The following is a 21168-nucleotide window of genomic DNA, read 5'->3' on the forward strand; positions in this document are numbered from 1 at the left end:
TCAGGGACACAAACCGACGCTTATATGGGATCCCGGTGCATACAAGGTGAGGACTTTAGCAGCCACTAGGCTACCGTGCCAGGCCTGTGGATAATAAATCTTACAGGTTAAAGGTTTTATGTTATCTGTCTCCATGAGTGGTAGAAAAACTCAAGCCATCAGTCCTGTTGAATGCAGGCAGATGGCAGTAATTGTGAGAACCAGTCATCACAAAGCACCATGCTTCCAGGCACTGTTTCCCTCAACTATTCCCAGAAGTTCCATAAAAGTTAAAAATTAATTTATTCATTATCATACAGTTGGTGAGGGATGGGGTAAAACTCAAATAATAGATTCATCTGCCCTTAGAGTCAAAATCACTTCAAGCATCTGTATCTATATCTATCTATGTTAGATACTGTGTATACTGATACACAAGGCGGGTATTAAGACCTCTGAATTATGTGAACTTTTTTCTCTCTTAATATCTAATCTGTTATAGACTGAAATCAACACCAATATCCAATTGCTATATAAGCTTCTAAGCTTTCCCCTCACATTTTGCATTTAACTCCCTTGGGTTGGTAACGGTGTGTGCAGATCACACATTATAGTAGCAGACTATTTTGGGAGCTCTGAATTACAAGTTTGACAAATGTTGAGTGAATAATAAAGCAGAGAAGATATTTCTGATAATCATGGCTAGTCTGTTGTGATCAAGAACTTTCTGGGGACAAATTCAGAATTTTGGGTCACAGTGTGCTAAGCTAGTAAGTATGAAAAGGGAAGGGTATGGGAATTCATAAAACAGTGAAAGGGTTACTATTTTGCTTCACAGGAATCTGCCAGGTCTCTTGGCGAAGAATGGGTACCACTACTTGTTCCCCTGTCACACCAGCTGTCTAACACTACAGTAGGTAAAGGCACAGTCAGCAGTATTAATCACAAGAAATTTGGGAAATTTATTTGGACATTCTTTTTTGTTTCATCAACCTGCAAACAACTGGATCACATCACATATTGACATGCAAGCTTAGGAAGCAGCAAACACTTTAATATTATCCTAAATACAGCAGAAAGATAAAGCTGCTGAAATATATTTTAAAGTCAAATGACTTAAGATTATTTGCATCAACATTCTCTTATCACAGAAAGTAGGGAATTAATCACACACAAGCATACTGAAATCTGAGATACATTATTATATCTTTTTTAAAGGATTTATTTATTTAAAAGATAGGTAACAGCGAAAAGGTGGCATGGAATAAAAGACAGAGGGATAGGGAACGGGAAAGCAATATCAAAGATCTATCATCTGCTGGCTCACTCCCAAAATGGTTACTGCAGCCAGAAACAGACCAGGTGCAAGGCTAGAGGCCAAACTCTTCCTCTCCCACGTGGGTGGGAGAGGTCTAAGTATGCAGGCCAACGCTCACTGTCTTCATAGTATATTAGCAAGAAACTGGACTCAAAGTGGAGTCACTGGGACTGGAGCCAGTATGCTGATTTTCAGGGTTGCAAATGGCAGCTTAACCGGCTTGCCATGCCAGCCCCAGCTTTTTTCATCTTAAAAAAATATATAAGTATTGATCACAACATTCAATAATCCAAACTTTAAACTTCACTCTTTAGGTCACAGTAGATTCAGAACTACACTGTTTTCCTGCAAATGAGGTTTATTGTAATCAATCCATTTTCCAAAGACCATTCAACACATTTAGTACTATTTCAGTAATTACCATGCTACCCAGAAAAGCAAGTAAATAGTTTATTAAGAATTAAATGAAGGTATGGAATGTGATACAGTACAAGTAAGACACTCAAAATGGGTATAATAGTACTACTTGCACAAAAAATTAAATTTCACTTAAAAAAAAAACCATCAGACAAAAATAAAAAGCAATTCCATCATTATAAAGTAAGATATTTCATGCAAAGTATAAAAACCAAAAAACCCTGAAAACAAAAAACCTCAAACCCAACCAACCAACCAACCGAAAGTTATCTGAAATACTGTCATGCTAACATAGTAACCACAATATAATCATTCATGGAAAAATGACATACAAATTAAGCAATGGAATAGATTAAATAATACATTTTGCAATATTGTAAACTCATGACTAGAATGATTTTATATGACAAGCAATTCCAGACTCACTCACAAGGTGAGTAAGATAGGCTAACTGTTGAGAGAGAAGGTATATAAATATGAACCCAAATAAGGTCATTCAGTATTTCCTAATTATAAAACCTGGACACCCAGTGAACCTGAAAAATCTGATATAAAATTTGGCATAATCCACTTGTGTTTCAAGAAATGACTCTATAACTATATCTGCAATCAGAGAATTGCATAAAAGTACTTCGAAGTCAAAATTTGATCTCTTAAATAATGATCACAATTTATACCATAGAAATAACTCTAGATAGGCATTTAGCTTGATTAACTAGTATTTAGGATGGGAAACATGATATTCTAACATGTTACATACAAGTTACTGCAAGAGGCCAGTTCATCTGGAGATTAAATATGAAACAAAGCTGAACTGTTGCAGACACTGAAGGATAACTTTCTCTTCTGCAAAGACTTAAGTGGGCCAACACCCTTCCTTGATGTGGAGGGAGTTAGAGTCAATACAGTGAATATACACACTGCCAAGCTGTAATGCATGTCTCTGTACCAAGACGCCCGGGCTGGCTTCATGGAGGAAAAATTTAGGTTTAAACAAACAAACAAACAAATAAAAAACACTCTGGTCACCATGAGGTGCACAAACTCAAGTGAATTTCCAAGTGGGCACAATAGCATGAAGAGGTCACCAAGGACCAAGGAGCACCAGTGCCACTGCACTTGCCCATTCAGGAGGCCAGGAGACAAAGACCACTGTATTTTATGATGTGTGTACAAAAATTGGATATAAACACAGTAATATCAACAAAAATACTTTGGATAAAAAACTACCCATTCCCATTTACTACTTTCCCCCCTTTTTAGACGTAAGGTAATTTACACAGATTGGAAAATTATCTAGAATTACCCTTTCTACCTCTGAAATTTAACTTCCTATTTACAGTTCAGGACAAGAACAGCATAACTGTTCATAAGCAAAATTTAGTCTCTTTAAAAATAGGAGCAATAGCTCTAATTTTCACAGAAAGACATTAGAAAATTTTCCAATGCAAAACCTACAGTTTGAGGCCAGTAAAGAATCTTCTTTAGTAATTAGAACTTATCATAGTCAGAACTCTCTGAAATGCATTGTCTTATAGATATAAAAGGGGTCAGAAATTAGAATTTCTGGAGCATTTATCAAATAAGTTCTTAAAACAAAAAAGATTTCTAATGGGAGACAAATGTTTCTATCAGCAAATTCAATCTGGTAAGTCAATTTCCTCAACAACTCAACACAGCCTCTGGAATCAAACCATAGCAACGCAAGATGAAATATGGATGGAGCAACAGGTACAACTATGTAAACCGCTGTGGTTCTAAAACACAGGTATATTACAAAGCAATGTAAATAAATATTGGACTATTACAAAAGCTCTTATTTACAGTTTTACAAATGAAATTGTATTATTCAGTGTAAATCCTGTGCTTTAACTAACACAGTACTGTATTAATAAAATGAGTTCTGGCGAGGACATTGCAGTTTTTGTTTCAATCAATGCATAATGTATAAAAGATTCAAGTTAACTCTGTTTATAATTTAGTACAGACAGACCCAGTTTAACCTGGAATGGCATCTGTTAAAGTGCTAAAAAACAGGAACTATTCAGAAAACACTGTACATTATTAAAGCTCTATCAACTCAGAATGTTAAACTTGCTTCATACTTTTTTAGCCTTCTGCCACAGATTTGTGAACAAGATAACTTTTGCAGCAAACAAGTTAAAGTAGAGGCCACCAACTGTTTCGGTGATTTTAGGTTCAGTGGAATTAGTTTTCTGAAGCAGCTATTTATCCATCAACCATACCTTCAGGCCTCACAATCTGGTAAGTAATTAAGTACTCGGGATAAGCCTGGAAAAGAAAGATTAATCAGTTATTGGCAAACAAATTTTCTTGACAGATCTAGGATGGGTATAATAAAAACGTCTATTTTTCCTAAGTGAGTTGACTCTGAAATTTACTAATTTAAGACCACTGCCCTAGTATTGCTTCAGACTAGACATGTCTCACCTTGAGAGCAGCAATTATGAATAGATCCTTCTTTGCTACACATAATTATATTTTATGGATGATAAAAAAACCACAAATTGAATAAACCTTATGGTTTGTGAAACAGATACAATCACATCAAAGATATTTTTCTGATTTTGATCATTTTAAAAGGTGTTTTGTTTTTGGGAAATACACATTCAGGTACTGCTTAAGGTCAAAGAGACATGTTTATAACTTATTCTCAAATAGTTCAACAAATAATTTAGACATTGGTACACGTGCCGGAGGGCATGGGTGAGAGCGTGACTGAGCAAAGGGAGAATGAACTGCTCAGCTGTGGAAACTACGTAAAGGGGAAAAAGTAATTCTCTTCTATTTTTATAACTTTTCAAGTCTGAAATTATTTCAAAGTTAAAAAAAGACAGTTCTTAAGGGAATGCAGTTTGCTCATTTAAGAGCTTATTAAGAATTTAAAGTATGGCTTAATAATATTTTCCAATATTAACAAAACTGACTTACCTGCTCTCCTCTGTAAATAACATATTCAGCTAATGCTAGGCCGTTGACACTGGGTCGACCAGTGACTGAGTGATGACCTGGAGGGGAGTGCGCCATCTTCATTGCACTGAATTGCAGGAAAGACTTTCCCAACGTCACTCGGCAAAACAGCAGCTGCCTACAGTAGGAAAAGATCACCTTGAAGACAAATCTAACCTATCAGTTATTGTTTGTGTACAATGCATAGTTTGGTAATGCATTTATATGTAACACTTATGATTGATACCTTTTGATCTTTTAAAATATTTATTTTTATTGGAAAGTCAGATACAGAGAGAGAGGAGGAGAGACAGAGAGGAAGACCTTCCATCCGATGATTCACTCCCCAAGTGAGCGCAATGGCTGGCACTGTGCCAATCTGAAGCCAGGAGCCCTGAACCTCCTCTGGGTCTCCCACACAGGTGCAGGGTCCCAAGGCTTTGGGCCGTCCTCGAATGTTCCCAGGCCACAAGCAGGGAGCTGAATGGGAAGTGGAGCTGCTGGGATTAGAACCAGCGCCCATGTGGGATCCTGGCACATTAAAGGTGAGGACTTTAGCTGCTAGGCCACCGTGCCGGGCCCTACCTTATGATATTTTTATAAAGTTTATTTCATTTTTGTTTGAAAGGCAGATTTACAGAGATAAGGTAACAGATGTTCATGGGGTAGCTCATTCCTCATATGGCTGTAATGGCTGGAGCTGGTTGTTCCAAAGCCAGAAGCTAGCAACTTTGGTCAGGTACGCGAGTACCAGAGCCATTCTCCGCTGCTTTTCTAAGTCATAAGCAGAGCTGGATAGGAAGTGGAGCAGCTGGGCCTCAAATTGGTGCAGCAAGCTGAGGGTTAGCCTACTTATGGCAGGGCAGAGTATATTGATTGTACCTTAGCACCCTTAAAAGAACTTTGTACAAATGTCTTCTACTATCTGTATTAATTCAATGTGATTTAAAAAAAAGATTTATCTGAGTTTATTTGAAAGGCAGAGGCACAGAGAAAGCAGCATTAAGGGAGAGAGGGAGAAAGATCTTTCATTTGTCAGTTTACTTCCCAAATGGCCAGAACTTCTTTCAGTTCTCCCACCTGGGTTCAGGTGACCAAGCTTCACCAGGCCATTAGCAGGGAGTTGGATGGGAAATGGAACAGCTGGGATTTAAACCAGTACCCAAAAGGGATGCCATATATTAAGTCAGAGCTCTGACCTCTAGTTTTTAGTTTCCTGAAAATGCACATCTGGGTGGTTGGGTCCCTGCCATCCAAAGGGGGAGATTATGGCGGAGTACTCGACTCTTGGCTTTGGCCTAGCCCTGGCTACTCTGGGCATTTGGAGAATGAACCAGCAGATGAAGATCTCACTTCTCTCCTGCTTAAAATACATGTAGAGAGAAAATCTCATCTTTTTTTTTTTTTTTTTAAGATTTATTTTACTTTATTACAAAGTCAGATATATAGAGAGGAGGAGAGACAGAGAGGAAGATCTTCCGTCCGATGATTCACTCCCCAAGTGACCACAACGGCCGGTGCTGCGCCGGTCCAAAGCCGGGAACCAGGAACCTCTTCCAGGTCTCCCATGCAGGTGCAGGGTCCCAAGTCTTTGGGCCATCCTCGACTGCTTTCCCAGGCTACAAGCAGGGAGCTGGATGGGAAGTGGAGCTGCCGGGATTAGAACTGGTGGCCATATGAGATCTCTGGGAGTTCAAGGCGAGGACTTTAGCCGCTAGGCCACCTTGCCGGGCCCAAGAGAATCTCATCTACTGATTCGCTACTCAAATGCCTGCAGGGACTGGACCTAAGAACTCAATCTAGGACTTCCACATGGATGGCAAGAACCCATCACTACTTGAACCATCACCACTGCCTCCCATCATCGGCATTGGCAGGAAGGTAGAATTGGGAACCAGTAAAGGAACTGAACCCAGGTACTTTAACACGCAACGTGGTAATCTTGATTGATCTCTTAATTTCTGCTAGGCCAAATGCCCACCCATGAGTAATCAAGTTAAGAAATCCACAGTCTTATAATAGTTAAGGGCTACAATAAAATCTCATCTCCAATGTTACTTTCCACTTATCATTCATTTAGAAAATAATTCCATTTTCTTACCTTCCCTTTCTTTTCTTTCTTTCTCTCTCTCTCTCTCTCTTCCTCCCTCCCTTCTTTAAGATTTAGTGATTCTCACTGGAAAGTCAGACATATAGACAGGAGAGGAGACAGGAAGATCTTCCAGCCACTAATTCACTTCCGAAGTGGCTGCAACAGCCAGAGCTGAGCCAATCTGAAGTCAGGAGCCTCTTTTGGTCTACCGTGCAGGTGCAGGGTCTCAAGGCTTTGGGGCATCCTTGACTGCTTTCCCAGGCCACAGGCAGGGAGTTGGATGGGAAGGGGGCTCTGGGATTAATCGGTGCCCATATGGGATCCCGGCATGTGCAAGGCAAGGACTTTAGCTGCTAGGCTACTGTGCCGTGCCCAGATCAGCATTTTTTAAAGTACTGGGTAAAGGGAAAAAAGAGTGCTACATATTCTAATGATTAAATAAGTTACATACACTTAAATGCTTAGAAGTACTTTTCATAAGAGTTATGTAATAAATATTAATTATTATAACTGATGAGAAGCCCAAATGCAACTTAAAATGTTTCCATTTTGCATTCTTAAAGCTGTCCAACATTTTACCTTGCCTTCCCCTATTTTCTCAGATATGTAAGCTGTTTTAATCAAATTCTTGTCCAAATAAATTAGGAAAAAAAAAATTCTCTTACCTGTGGCAAATATAACAAGACCTGTCTTTGTGAACTGGACACCCAGTACCTCCTCCAATTCCATATACATACTGATTGCTTTTGGAGGAGTTTTCTGCAAAGTAAATCCCAGCTCCAAACATGCCACCTATATATGCATGCCTTTCATCAAAGCCTTTATGGATAATTGCATTCACAAAGGGAGACCCTGAAACACACAAAGATGGATAACAAAACTCATCTTACAGAAGACAAAAACTAAAGCCTTGTATGATGCTAAATTAGTATTTTTTTTTTTTTAAAGATTTTATTATTATTGGAAAGCCGGATATACAGAGAGGAGGAGAGACAGAGAGGAAGATCTTCCGTCCGATGATTCACTCCCCAAGTGAGCCGCAACGGGCCGGTATGCGCCAATCCGATGCCGGGAACCAGGAACCCCTTCCGGGTCTCCCACACGGGTGCAGTGTCCCAAAGCTTTGGGCCGTCCTCGACTGCCCTCCCAGGCCACAAGCAGGGAGCTGGATGGGAAGTGGAGCTGCTGGGATTAGAACCGGCGCCCATATGGGATCCTGGCGCGCCCAAGGCGAGGACTTAGCTGCTAGGCCACGTCGCCGGGCCCCTAAATTAATATTTTTTTAAAAGATTTATTTTTATTGGAAAGTCAGACGTACAGAAAGGAGGTGAGACGGAGAAAGATCTGTCCGATGATTTGTTACTCAAGCGGCTGCAATGGCCAGAGCTCCGTTGATCCAAAGCTAGGGGCCAGGAGCCTCTTCTGTGTCTCCCAAATAGGTGCACGGTCCCAAGGCTTTGGGTCATCTCGATTGCCTTCCCAGGCCACAAGCAGGGAGATGGAATGGAAGTGGGATTGCAGGGACATGAGCCAGCGCCCTTATGGTATTCTGGCACATGCAAGGAGAGGACTTTAGCCACTAGGCTATTGTGCTGGGCCCTGAAGTTAAATTTTTAAATACTACCACACAACAAACCCATTGGAAAAAAAGTTAAGAAATTACTCACTACTTTTGTATTCTACTTGTTAATTTACTTGAGAGACAGACAGAGCTGCTTTCCACTGGTTTACTGCTCCCACAAATTATGACTTAGCAGGAAATTTCAAAAAGCAAATATTGGACCTTCCAATTCAACTACAGTTACCAAAAATCTCCAAAGGTTCGATGATAATGGCTGTATTAACAGTGAAGCTTAATGGAGTTTTAATACTCAGAATCAAAATCAGAAAAGAATAAATATATTATTCTCTATAGACCTTATCTAGAGAGAATATTATCTCTAGACCTTAGCTCAATTTTAATTCAATCAGTCAATAGCAAACCACAATTTCTCAGAGTGGTTATAATAAGTAAAATCTAATAAGCAAACAACAACAACAACCAAAAGGCCACTTAATGGTCTCCATCCATATTTCTTGACTTTTATCTTTATGGCAATCTTATTATAGATCATTAAATATACTCTAAAGCTAAAAATTCACTGTTAGGTTTATTTTAAAAAATGACATGAAGACTGTACAGATTGTTATTATATTAATACATAGTAGTATATACTTTATTATTATATAATAATTATCTATATTGAAAAAATCTCTGATTGGAGTCTGCACCATGGCTCAACAGATAGTCCTTTACCTGTAGGCACTGTCATCCCATATGGGTGCTGTTCTAGCGTCATCTGCCCCAGTACCCACCCAGCTTTCTGCTTATGGCTTGGGAAGGCAGAAGAATATGGATCAAAGCCTTGGGATCCTGCAATCAAGGGAAAGACCCGGATGAGGCTCAAGGCTTCTAGCTACTGGCTTCAGATTGGCTCGGCAACAGCTGCTGTAGCCATTTGGGGAGTGAACCAGTGGATGTAAGATCTTTCTGTCTCTCCTGGTCTCTGTAAATCTTCCCAATAAAAATGAATTAATGTCCAGAAAAAAATCTAGCTTCATATACAGGAACTCAGCAGTTGAGTCAGGGGAAAGAAATCTTACCATGAAACAGCATCCTTTCATTTGCATGGTTGTGGTTTTCTTCAGATACTTCTTTTCTCCGGTGAGTATATCTCTCCCATAATTTTTTATTACAAACCTTCTGAATCTATTAAAAAAATGAACCAGAAAAATAAAATCCTCAGGTCTCAATCTTCACTTAAACACTTTTCTGTCTACCAAAGTATGAGACACATTACTAGACAGAAAGGAAGCAAAGCATTCTTCTGAAATGCAATACAGACACCTATGCTTAGTGAACTAAAAATGCTCTCTCAAGATTATGAAGTTAGAAATCCAAAGTATAAAACAGCTACAAGGAAAGGCTGAGAATACGGCCAAGTGATTTAAGTATTTCTTCTCTAGTTAATTTAAAATTAGTAAACAGCAACAAAATCCTGAAATCAAAGTGTTGAATTCTGTATTAAGTATAGAGAACGTTTATCTAGCTCCAAGGAAATTTTTTAATCTGTTTGTACGAAAAAATGTGTTAAAACTACAAAATTCTTAATTGTGTGCACACGTAAGCATATTCTGTCTCTTCTTTCTACAGTTTTTATTATTATACTTCCTAAATTAGAATAATTTCAGTCTGAGGAAGATTTAAAAATAGATGGTTTCATTAGAAGTACTTCTAGAGTAAAAAAAAAAAAAAATAGTACTTCCAGAAATCAAAATGGATATAATCCTAATGTTGTTTCTTAGCTGCCTTTAAAGGTGCTACAGCCCCCTGCTGGTCCTTAGAGCACACCGGGCAGCTGATAGTTCTATGATGTGGCTCAAAACAATTCAAAAAATATTAGTACAAACAGAAGCAAGGAAACAAAACTGGCACAGACAGAGCTCATGTTTGTGTGAAAGGGAATAAAAATTTGATTAATGAGAAAAACTTCATTAAATATTGTATTAAAACAGCTTTACAAAGGAAGAAAAAATCAAACAGTACTTTAACTCAAACATTCTCTCTCCTGTTCTCACCCTAACAAAACTCCATATATTTTGCTAATATTTGTGGACAAAGCAAACTTGGCCAAAATCTGTTTGTAATAAGCATAAATAAGTCTTTACTAGAAATTATTATATAAATATCCACTTATAGCAATATCCACAAGCTACTGCTAAATTGTTTGAAATCATTGGATTTCTTACAGTATGAACACAGCAAACTCAGTAATTTTTTTTTTTGAAAGATTTATTCATTTTATTACAGCCAGATATACACAGAGGAGGAGACAGACAGGAAGATCCTCCGCCCGATGATTCACTCCCCAAGTGAGCCGCAACGGACGATGCTGCGCCGATCCGAAGCAGGAGCCAGGAACCTCTTCTGGGTCTCCCATGCAGGTGCAGGGTCCCAAGGCTTTGGGCCATCCTCAACTGCTTTCCCAGGCCACAAGCAGGGAGCTGGATGGGAAGTGGAGCTGCCGGGACTAGAAACAGCGGCCATATGGGATCCCTGCATGTTCAAGGCGAGGAATTTAGCTTCTAGGCCACAAATTACTGGGCCCGGCGGCATGGCCTAGCGGCTAAGGTCCTCGCCTTGGGGGCCCCGGGATCTCATATGGCCACCAGTTCTAATCCCGGCAGCTCCACTTCCCATCCAGCTCCCTGCTTGTAGCCTGGGAAAGCAGTCAAAGATGGCCCAAAGACTTGGGACTCTGCACCCGCATGGGAGACCTGGAAGAGGTTCCTGGTTCCCGGCTTTGGATCGGCGCAGCACCGGCCGTTGTGGTCACTTGGGGAGTGAATCATCGGACGGAAGATCTTCCTCTCTGTCTCTCCTCCTCTCTGTATATCTGACTTTGTAATAAAATAAATAAATCTTAAAAAAAAAAAAAAGGTGGTGTGAGGCCAGTGCTGTGCTTCATGGGCTAATCTTCCACCTGTAAGTGCCGGTCTGTGTCCTGGTTGCTCCATTTCCCATCCAGCTCCCTGCTTGTGCCTGGGAAGGCAATGGAGGATGGCCTAAGGTCTTGGGATCCTGCACCCATGTGGCAGAACCAGAGTAGGTTTGGAGTGGCTCAGCTCTGACAGTTGAGGCCAAAATCAGAGGATTGAAGATTTTTCTCTTTGTCTCTTCTCTGCAGATCTGCCTTTCCAACAAAAAAAAGTATATCTTAAAACTAAAAGCATAAGTGTTGGGGGCTGGTGTGGTAGCCTAGAAAGTTAATCTTCCACCTGTGACACAGGCATCCTATATGGGTGCTCGTTCATGTAGCTACACTCATCTGGGAGACCCAGAAGAAGTCTCTGGCTTCCGTCTTAAACCTTAGCCATTACGGTATCGCACTGGGCCCAAAATCTTTAAAATTTTTAAGAAAGCATGATATAACTACAAATGGGGTCCTTTTGTAAAGCATAAAAATGTACCTTTAATAGAGTATCTTAATATTTCATGTTTAAAATCTCGAACCTACAGGATTTACTTCGATCTTATGATAAAGCAGAATGCCAAATATGAACTTACAATTTTACAAGGCCGAATTATTGCATTAGTAAGAGTTATTAGATTGGACATATTATGACATTCTTATAAAACCTATTTACAACTTCACACTTTCAAAATTATGGTCTCAGGAAACTTCATTTTCACTAATGCGTTACCTTCAGAATATTGTATCTATTGAAGATTCCGCCTGCATGGCCTCCATCTCTGTGTTCGCGGACTGTACTCTGCATCTGATGGAAAAATCATGTAACACGTGCATTACCTTTCATGTGATTTCTGATATTGGGAACAAGGTTCTTATCTGAATCTATTTTTGATAACATAAAACTATTACAACATTTGTGTTTACAGGATATGAGATTTATAAGTTTATGAGTATTATATCCTAGAAATATTAATCAGCTAACCTGGAAGTAGGAGAAAATTATAAAATGCCAACTAAAAAAACAAGGTTCTCCAAGATGAGTTACTAACCATTTGATATTCTAAAACAAACAAGGGTTAATCTGCTTCTATTGATTCTAGTCCACTAAAGCACTGCATATGCTTTACTGAGAACTGGTATATTGAGCCTTAGAACTGAATTTCACTCGGGTTTTCTATGTCTGCTCAATTCATACAAAAGGTATGTTTTCTTCAAATTGTAAAGAGGTGTAAGGAGGGTACTACTGAAATACTCCAGTGGATTCAAAAGTTCTTTACAGAGAAAGCTGGAAGAAAACTCTCTGGGGAAACTAGCAGTCACCTGTTCTGGATCTTTGTCAGAGATACATGGCCTTGTCAACTCTCAAAAAGGAGGGAATGTCACTCCCCTCGCCCCCCAAATGACAGCAACTGCTGTCCAACACAGCTCTGTGTAGGTTTCAACTATGGTGTGGAAAACTGGAGTTAAGAGATTTATCAAGAAAGTAAGTTTTAAATGTTAAATTTTGATTTAAAAATTTCCAGATGGTAGGCTGGCCCTACGGATGTGGCAGTTTGAGCTTCTGATGCCAACATCCTGTATCAGGATGTAACTGTAATGCCAGTTACAGTTTTGGCTGCTCCACTTTTAAACCAGCTTCCTGCTGATGTGCTTGGGAAGGCAGAAGAAGAAAGACTCAAAGATCTGGACCTCCATTATCCACGTGGGACAGGTTGGAATTTCTGCCTCTTGGTTTTGATATGGCACAAACCTGGCTATTATGCTCAACGGGGCCTTTGCCTAAGGAAAAAAAAATCCAGGTGGTAGAGGGACAATTTTAAGACCATAATCCATGTTCAAATAGATCTGGAACCTCCAAGAAACTAGGCAATGGGACCAGGAACATATGCAGATTTATTTTCCCAGTCATTTACGGTACATGAACATACCTCTTCCTCCACAGACTGAAACTCTTTATCATCAGGAGACAGATCTATGAGAATTGTTCCACTGCCAGAGGTATTTAAAGTTAAATATGGGTTAAGACCTGTAAAATGAAATTTGAAGTAAACAAAAATTGCCAATAAAACAATACCAACCAAAAAGAATCACTGGATTTATTTGAAGTTACCACTAATTGTTATAGATGTGTATTAAGTGATAAATTGACTTACAGGAAAGTAGAATGCAGAGTATTGTGTACCATTCACCCAACTGCCCTTTAAGTTACCACTATATATAATCATTCTGCACTCAAAAAACCTTAAATAAAATTCAGATTTCATTGCTCTTCCTCCCCACTAATGGCCTTTCTCTGCTCCGGGATACCACATGATATTGAGATGACCAGTCTTCGAACTGACCATTTTTAAGAGTTTTGTGAGAGCATCTCAAATTCTTTATGTCCATTTTTTCTTAACTTATAACAGAACTTTTCAACTTTTTTTGCACCTGTATAACACAACTCTCTTAATCTGTGCAGCAAGTGTTCTACAAATAAATAAGGGTCAAATCCTTTACTGCTGAGTCAGCTGCCCAGGGTGTTGTCTCCGGAGACAGCACTAATTTCAATTGAAGCTATAGGCTGAAGAACAGGATTACCACTAACAAGTCAGTTTCTGATTACTGAAGAGTCACACTACCTGCAAGAATTAGAGACCATTTGGAGAATATTTTATAGAATGAAGACTTCCTAAACCTTTCAATGCAGTCCTAATAACCATGTGTTTAGCATATAAAACTTGCTTGATATCATGGATTGAGACATTTGATATACATGCTCAGGTGAGAAGCCTAGGGGAGAAGCTATCATATATGGGATGATTAGGATTGACTGCCTCTAAATCAGAATCTTGCCCACGCAGAATAATAGGGTGAAGGCTCAGCTGGCTGTGGAGAGCTGGTCCCTTGCCATCCTCCCTGGTGGTAGTCACTACTGATTGGGACTTGGGATCCAGTGTGGAAAGCCCTTTGTTCTGGGAAACAGGGTGTGGCCAGACACAGGGCCACACTTCCACCCTACATGCAATGGATATTCATGGAGAACTTGGTGCTAAACTACTCAGAAGATCTGCTTCTGGGTCAAATTTCCTACGTGGCAAAGCAGCTCACTCACTGTGAAGTCAGCTCTCAATACAGGCTTATAAAATAACAGTAAGATTAAAAAAAAAAAAGAAAAACCAAACTTGTCTGTCTCACTTTTCCACCCTGCCTCTTTCCTATAGAGCCTTGTGGAGCATTGTAACTGTTATCATAGCAGGCTGTTACTATTCCAGTGGAGTCACAACAGCAGTCCACACTGGGGGTTCTATCTCCTCTTTACATTTTTAATGCTATTTACATTGTATGCTAAGATTCTAGGAAGCCACAGCTTTCCCTCCTCTTCATTGTCTAGAATTTTGTTATCCTAGGAAGAGTCAAGACTATCTCCCATTCTCTGCTCTAGTGACTACCAGGTAAGTAAGGGACAGCTACCTTTCAATCGCCTCATCCTAAAACACAAGTTCGAAAGAATTTCTTAGCTATCATCACCTAAAATTTTTTTTTTTAAAGATTTATTCATTTTACTACAGCCAGATATACAGAGAGGAGCAGAGACAGAGAGGAAGATCTTCCCTCCGATGATTCACTCCCCAAGTGAGCTGCACAGGCCGCGCCGATCCGAAGCCGGGAACCAGGAACCTCCTCTGGGTCTCCCACGCGGGTGCAGGGTCCCAATGTATTGGGCTGTCCTCGACTGCTTTCCCAGGCCACAAGCAGGGAGCTGGATGGGAAGTGGAGCTGCCGGGATCAGAACCGGCGCCCATATGGGATCCCGGGGCTTTCAAGGCGAGGACTCTAGCCGCTAGGCCACGCCGCCGGGCCCCATCACCTAAAATTTTAGATATGCTCTTATTTCTTTAACAGGTAGACTCCGAGTTAGCACATTTGTCCCTTAAAATTCCTTCATTTTTGCAAACGGAGGTTTCTTTTTAATACCAGATGCACCAACAAGACTTCAATTATAGTATGCTTTCAACAAAAAGGTTAAAACAAAACAATTCACTTTTTTAAACCCGGATCTGGTACATTAGTAGTAATTTTTTGTTGTTTTTAAAACTAACATTGGAGAAATAAAAATACTACTCAAGTTTTTTGGGGTTTAATTTGCTCAGTTGCAATAATATTCACTGGTATCTTTTCTTCAAATGTTCCTATTTTTAGCTGCATGAAAAATTCACTATATCATTTTATGGGTCAGCCTCTCAAAACTTGTCATCATTTATTCTGTTACCACATGAAATAATTCATGCTTCAGATACCTGTTAGAATTATAAAATTTTAGAACTAGAATGTGCTTTTACTGAGATTCACACAATGGACAGTGCAGGAAGTTTAGTGGTTATTAGGTTTTCTGAATCCAGATTGTACTTTTTTTATTACAAAGGTATTTCTTATTAAATCAGTCATATAGATTGAAGACTAATCATTTCATACACAAAGGTCTACCATCACACACACTAAGCTGAAGACAGTAATTATTAAATACCTTGTTGTCCAGAGATAAGTCTCTCAACTCCTTTAATAAGCTTGTGTCTATGTCCATAAGCATTGATTCCAATCTCCTTCAGCTCCTTGTGCCCCATCTCAACTAGTACATCCAAAGTGATCTTAGAAAGGAGGATGAAACTGTTTAGAATGCTTATTCATTTGGTGGACATTCAAATATTGGTATTTTCACACATGTTAGATTCATATATTAGAAACAGAAACAAATCGGTTGGCTAGCCAAAACTAACAGAATGAAAAGTTGGAATAAAACACCAAGTTATAAAACAAGCAAAATTATGATTTTCATTTAGGCTAAGAACCCAAACCAAGTTCAACTCTGCAAAAATGTGCTTCCAAATTCATCAATTTTAAGTGTACTCTTCTCCCCACTCACAGCTACCCCTCTTTATACAATGTTGCTCCAGAGCTTATACTATGCCACTTTGTACTTCTCCATCACTTCTCAGATTCACCCTTTGTAGGTCAGATAGAAGGTACTCTACAGGTTTTAAGAAAATGAAGTGATTCTTTAAAATCCTTACATATACTTCTTAAGACCCTGATGCTTTCCCTGGATAGTCAAGCTCAAAGTAATTCTCCTTCTTTAATTTCTAAAATCTATGCCAAATTTGTATTCTTCATATGCTCTTGTTCTAGGTTCAAAAAGATGGAAAGTTCTTCAATAACTATATTTTCTGAACAGCAATAAGTCAGCAAATGTATTTTGATACAGAATTTCAAACTGGGACTATTTAGAAAGGCACTGATATATTGTTTGCATATGCATATTCATTTTGACAGCAGTTTGTGAAGTGTTAAGTTCCATAAAGCACTAAACCGAACAACACAATTCATCTACTCACCTGTTCTCTTTCAAATATATCCATCAAGTGCTCAAGTCCAAGATTTCTTACAAACTGAGTTATGCTAAAATCTACTCCTGAAACTGAGAAATAGAAAAATAAAGAAGTAAAAATTTCACATCAGAGTAATGTGTATTAACATCAAAACAGTAAGCCTTTGTGCTGTTACTATATATATGAAGATGAAGCAAAGTATGAACAGCCACTATAAGAATACTGAAAATAATAAAAAAAATTTAAGAGAAAGCTATAAAATGCTTTTGTTTGTAACTGTCTCTTTAAATCAGTCTTCCTGCCTTTAAAGATGTTTTACATTGTGGGGTGAGGTGAGTGGGTAGGAATCATCCCTCCACTCAGAAGGATAAAGTTTCACTAGAAATTCCATAAAAAATGTTAATGGTAGAAGACTAAAATTTCAGATCATGCAAATTAATCTGGTATCAGCAGTCAGATTTAAGGTTAAAGAGGCCTTTTCCAAACATTCAAATGACAAATATGGGCTATAACATTATTTTTGCAGAATGTCTCACCCTCTTTTTTTTCCAAACTGGAAGCACCTTCTGTTGCACTTGAACTAACTACCGAAGATAATTCAGAAAAACTCGCTGATAAGTTATCAAGACTGCTGGCTGCAGACAGACTTGAGGGGCTGGATGGATCTGAAGATAGAACATCCGTGGAAGCTCCTGGGCTTCTCACACCATTGAGCACTTGAGGCTTGTAACATGAAGGCAGAGCAGAAGGGGGCATGGCTGCAGTCAGGAGAGCGCTGACATCATCTGCCTATGAAACAAGTCAAAGAGGAAGTATGCCATAAGCAATTTATTTTTTGAACAAAATGTATCTCAATATTTGACAAAGCCAAGAGATCTGCAACAGAATTATCACATAAAAATAAAAAGTGAAGTGAACAACCTGATCTTTAGGGAAACTGATATTAATAAAAGATAATTCAGAATATAATTTCCAAAACACAATGAAATAAAACTGCGAAATGTGGCAAAAGAATGAACAAAATCCGAACTCTGATATCACGACTGAAAAGCACTGAAACAAATTATGCTGTTTCTCAAAACAAAAATTGTCATAAAGGTAATCAATCATTTTCACCAAATTTGCTAACTTTACTATTATATTTGTTTAATTAGTGACATTGAACATTCTTTGACAATGCTGAATCAAGGGACTAAGTAATTCAATTAGCAAGAAATAAATCAAGTAATTGTTTTAAACTGCCTGTCCTCACCTTGTCCATTCCTCTTCCCTGTGTGTTCTATGGCATGCATGGCATGCATTTACTATTTGTTTATAATAGAAATACTTACTGGGTACTTTTCATGTCCCTGACACCATGCCAAAGCCTTCAGGTATACTACCTCATTTAAATCTCATATTAACCACATATATTTTATTTCTATTTATATGTGTGGCAACTAAAACTTTGTGATTGGTTAGGAGGCAACTTTGCAGCAAAACTGTGTAAGTGAAACAGCTGGAATTGGAGGCCAAGTCTAAATCTAAAGCCCAGACAAGTTCTCTAAAGCATTTTGATTCACTGTTAAGTGTATTTGGAAGATTAATAGAATGAATTTCTTAAGGTCACTTATAAGGTAGCTCTCTGCAAAGCATTTCCCTTAAGAAGTATAGGTGGGCTATTGGCTCACTAAGAACATCTATTTAAACCCCAAGATAGTTGAAATGAATCAGCTGCTCAGTGTAACCTGGAAAAGTGGAAAAGAGTCTGTAGTAGACACATCCCTTTCTTGCTATTTCTTCAGGGGCCGCACTGTGGCACAGTTAAGCTGGTGAGGATGCCTACATCCTGTACTGCAGTGTTGGTCTGAATTCTGGCTTTTCTGCTCCTAACCCAGTTCACTGTTAATATGCTTAGAAGGCAGAGGATGAGGATCCATGGGCATAGGGCCCTGACGCCCATGGAAGTTCCTAGCTGTGGCCTGGCCTGGCCTACCAGAGTTACTGCAGCCAAACCAGTGAATGGAGAATTTTTCTGTTTTTCTTTCAAATAAATATGAAAACTTTTTAAAATTTTTATTTCTTCCCTTCTACTGCTCTGTTCAATGTGCCCACTGGTAGAGGAAAAAGGCCCTTGGGTTGCAGTGCCAAAAACTACACTGGAGATTCCTCCTACACAATCTTGATGTGAAAGATTTACCTGGGAAGTATTTCCCCAGAGAAGTGCAGTAACAAGCTCTTTCATGAATACTTTTGGCAGGGTAAATTGGAAGAAGGCATGGTGGGATGGCAGGAAATTTCTCTACTAGTAGCAGGCTTTGGTGGTTGCACACCAGTTGAGGAAGCTGTGTTACCTACACACACAGTAACCAACAGCATTCACGGAGGGGCTGGGTCCACTTATTTTCCAACTAAACGCAAAAGGCTGTACTGTGTCCTCTTCCTTCCTATTTACAAAGTAAGAGGGTACTTCAAAAAATTCATGGGAGAACAGAATTCAAAGTTTGTATTGGTGAAGAAATTTTGACATTTCTGCACTGAAGAGCTCAAAAAAAAAATTCGTGGAAAAAAAACATTTAAAAAAAAAGTGTTAGTAATAAAACCCAACTATGCATGAATGTCAAATTTCTGTGCATCAAAATAAACATACTAATTTTCCACAAACCTTTTGAAGTACCTTGTACAGTACAATGAATGACTGATAATTCTATTAACTTATTTATACTATAAAACCAAGAAGTCATAAATTTAAGATTGGTCTAAAAACCAGATTTTGCCACATTCACTAAAACATTTTATATTTATCAAGTGAATTTTAAAAAGGAAAGCAGTGAGATTTTTCAAAGAGCCCATCACTTACTGAAACTAAATCTAAAGGTGTTTGTCCTTCCTGATTTTTAAGAGTAGGATCAGCTCCGTGGGCCAACAATAAAGCACAGAGCTGTGTTCGTCCCTTTTGGGCTGCTTCATGCAAAGGTGTGAAAGCCCATTTGTCCGTGGCGTTGACACATGCATTGTACTTTATTAGTAAAGCTGCTACGTCTACGTGCTGTAAAAGAAAACATTCCTGTTACAGTCAGAAACATTATTTCAACATACTTCAGTTCTTAAGAACTAGCTATGCTCCTCCATCTACACGTTCAGATTTACCCCAGCGGAAAAAAACCTGAAAAAACAAAAAACCACTTTTCTCCAATATCTTTACTTATGGATAGATTATTTAGATTACAGTAGATGACTAAAATTTCAGTAATTTGAGAAACTATTTAAAAAATAAAGAATTCTCTATAGTAGTAAACTAACACAATTTGAATGTTTTCTATTTATTCATTGATGTTACTACTGAACATCAATTCATAAACTAGGCACTTTCCTCAATTATTCAAACTACTTCGTTAAAGATGGTTACTAATAATTCTAACATACAGGGTTAATTCAGGAACAATATATTTGAATCCTTGTAATGCCTAAGAGTTTTCTAGTCACCAGCAAATAAAATAACTAACATCAAACTGAAAATAAGAGATAGAGCCTATAAAAGATAATCAAACAAATGGCAAGATATTATGGGTCACACAGCAGTATTACAATAGATTCAGAAGTGAAACTTGGCTGTTATTTAGCTTCATATTTACTTCTCTGTAAAAGGTGTAAACTCCAAATTCCATTTGAAGTGCAGTTCTGACCTTGCCAATTCCATACTCTTTAAAGATAACACAGAAGGGGCTTGGCGGCGTGGCCTAGTGGCTAAGGTCCTCGCCTTGATCCCATATGGCCGCTGGTTCTAATCCCGGCAGCTCCACTTCCTCTCTATCTCTCCTCCTCTCAGTATATCTGACTTTGTAATGAAAATAAAATAAATCTTTAAAAAAAAAAAAAAAAAAAGATAACACAGAAGAACTTACCCCATAGGATGCTGCATTATGTAAAGGAATAAGTCCTCCTTTGTCTTGAGCATTCACATCGGCTCCATGTTGCAACAAATACTCTGCAACTTCTAAGTTATTGTAACCAGCTAATTTAGAAGAGAAACACAATCACTTTCACTTGTTAACAGAAAAACCTCACATGTATACGTTTATAAAGCATAGACATTCAGAAACAAGAACAAATTTTACATAAATGTGAAATTCCCATTGCAGTCTATTAAAAATCTGACCTATAAAAAATTCCCTCTGGTCACAAGTTATAAGCTTCTGATGATATCTACTGGTTATGAATTATATGGATTATTGGCATATATCCTTCCTTTAAAAACCTTTCTACCACAGTCCTGGCCTTCATGCTTACGACATACAACTTCCTGTATTCAGGAAAATGGTCTTTAGGGCTCCAAGTCATGGACATGCACTCCTATAAAAGCCAAATTAGGAACACAAGTGGCCACTGAGCTGGAGTTAATGTATCAGAGTGCTGTTCAGGGCCCCCTTCCCAGAAGTCAGGGGCATGCTGTGTGTTGGAGGGAGCTTAGCAGCACATCCATGTCCAGGTTCAGCAGAAGAACCTGTGCTGGTGAAGCCATGCAGAAGCTAT

General features: G+C 38.7%; 1 protein-coding gene across 1 annotated transcript in view; it reads right to left on the reverse strand.

Moving 5' to 3' along the window:
* Positions 1-2879: 2879 nt before the first annotated feature.
* Positions 2880-21168, reverse strand: part of TNKS2 (tankyrase 2) — a 55787-nt gene continuing 37498 nt past the window's right edge. The window contains exons 17-27 of the mRNA XM_012926440.2: positions 20541-20650; positions 19496-19684; positions 17193-17445; positions 16663-16745; positions 15798-15918; positions 13219-13316; positions 12021-12095; positions 9420-9525; positions 7442-7628; positions 4667-4823; positions 2880-4006 (exon numbers count right to left, since the gene is read on the reverse strand). Of these exons, the coding sequence (XP_012781894.1) occupies positions 3944-4006; positions 4667-4823; positions 7442-7628; positions 9420-9525; positions 12021-12095; positions 13219-13316; positions 15798-15918; positions 16663-16745; positions 17193-17445; positions 19496-19684; positions 20541-20650 (1442 nt within the window). The 3' untranslated portion in view covers positions 2880-3943. The remainder of the gene's footprint in view (positions 4007-4666; positions 4824-7441; positions 7629-9419; positions 9526-12020; positions 12096-13218; positions 13317-15797; positions 15919-16662; positions 16746-17192; positions 17446-19495; positions 19685-20540; positions 20651-21168) is intronic.

The sequence above is a fragment of the Ochotona princeps genome, chromosome 13 (genome assembly GCF_030435755.1).
Source record: "Ochotona princeps isolate mOchPri1 chromosome 13, mOchPri1.hap1, whole genome shotgun sequence".
Classification (NCBI taxonomy): domain Eukaryota; kingdom Metazoa; phylum Chordata; class Mammalia; order Lagomorpha; family Ochotonidae; genus Ochotona; species Ochotona princeps.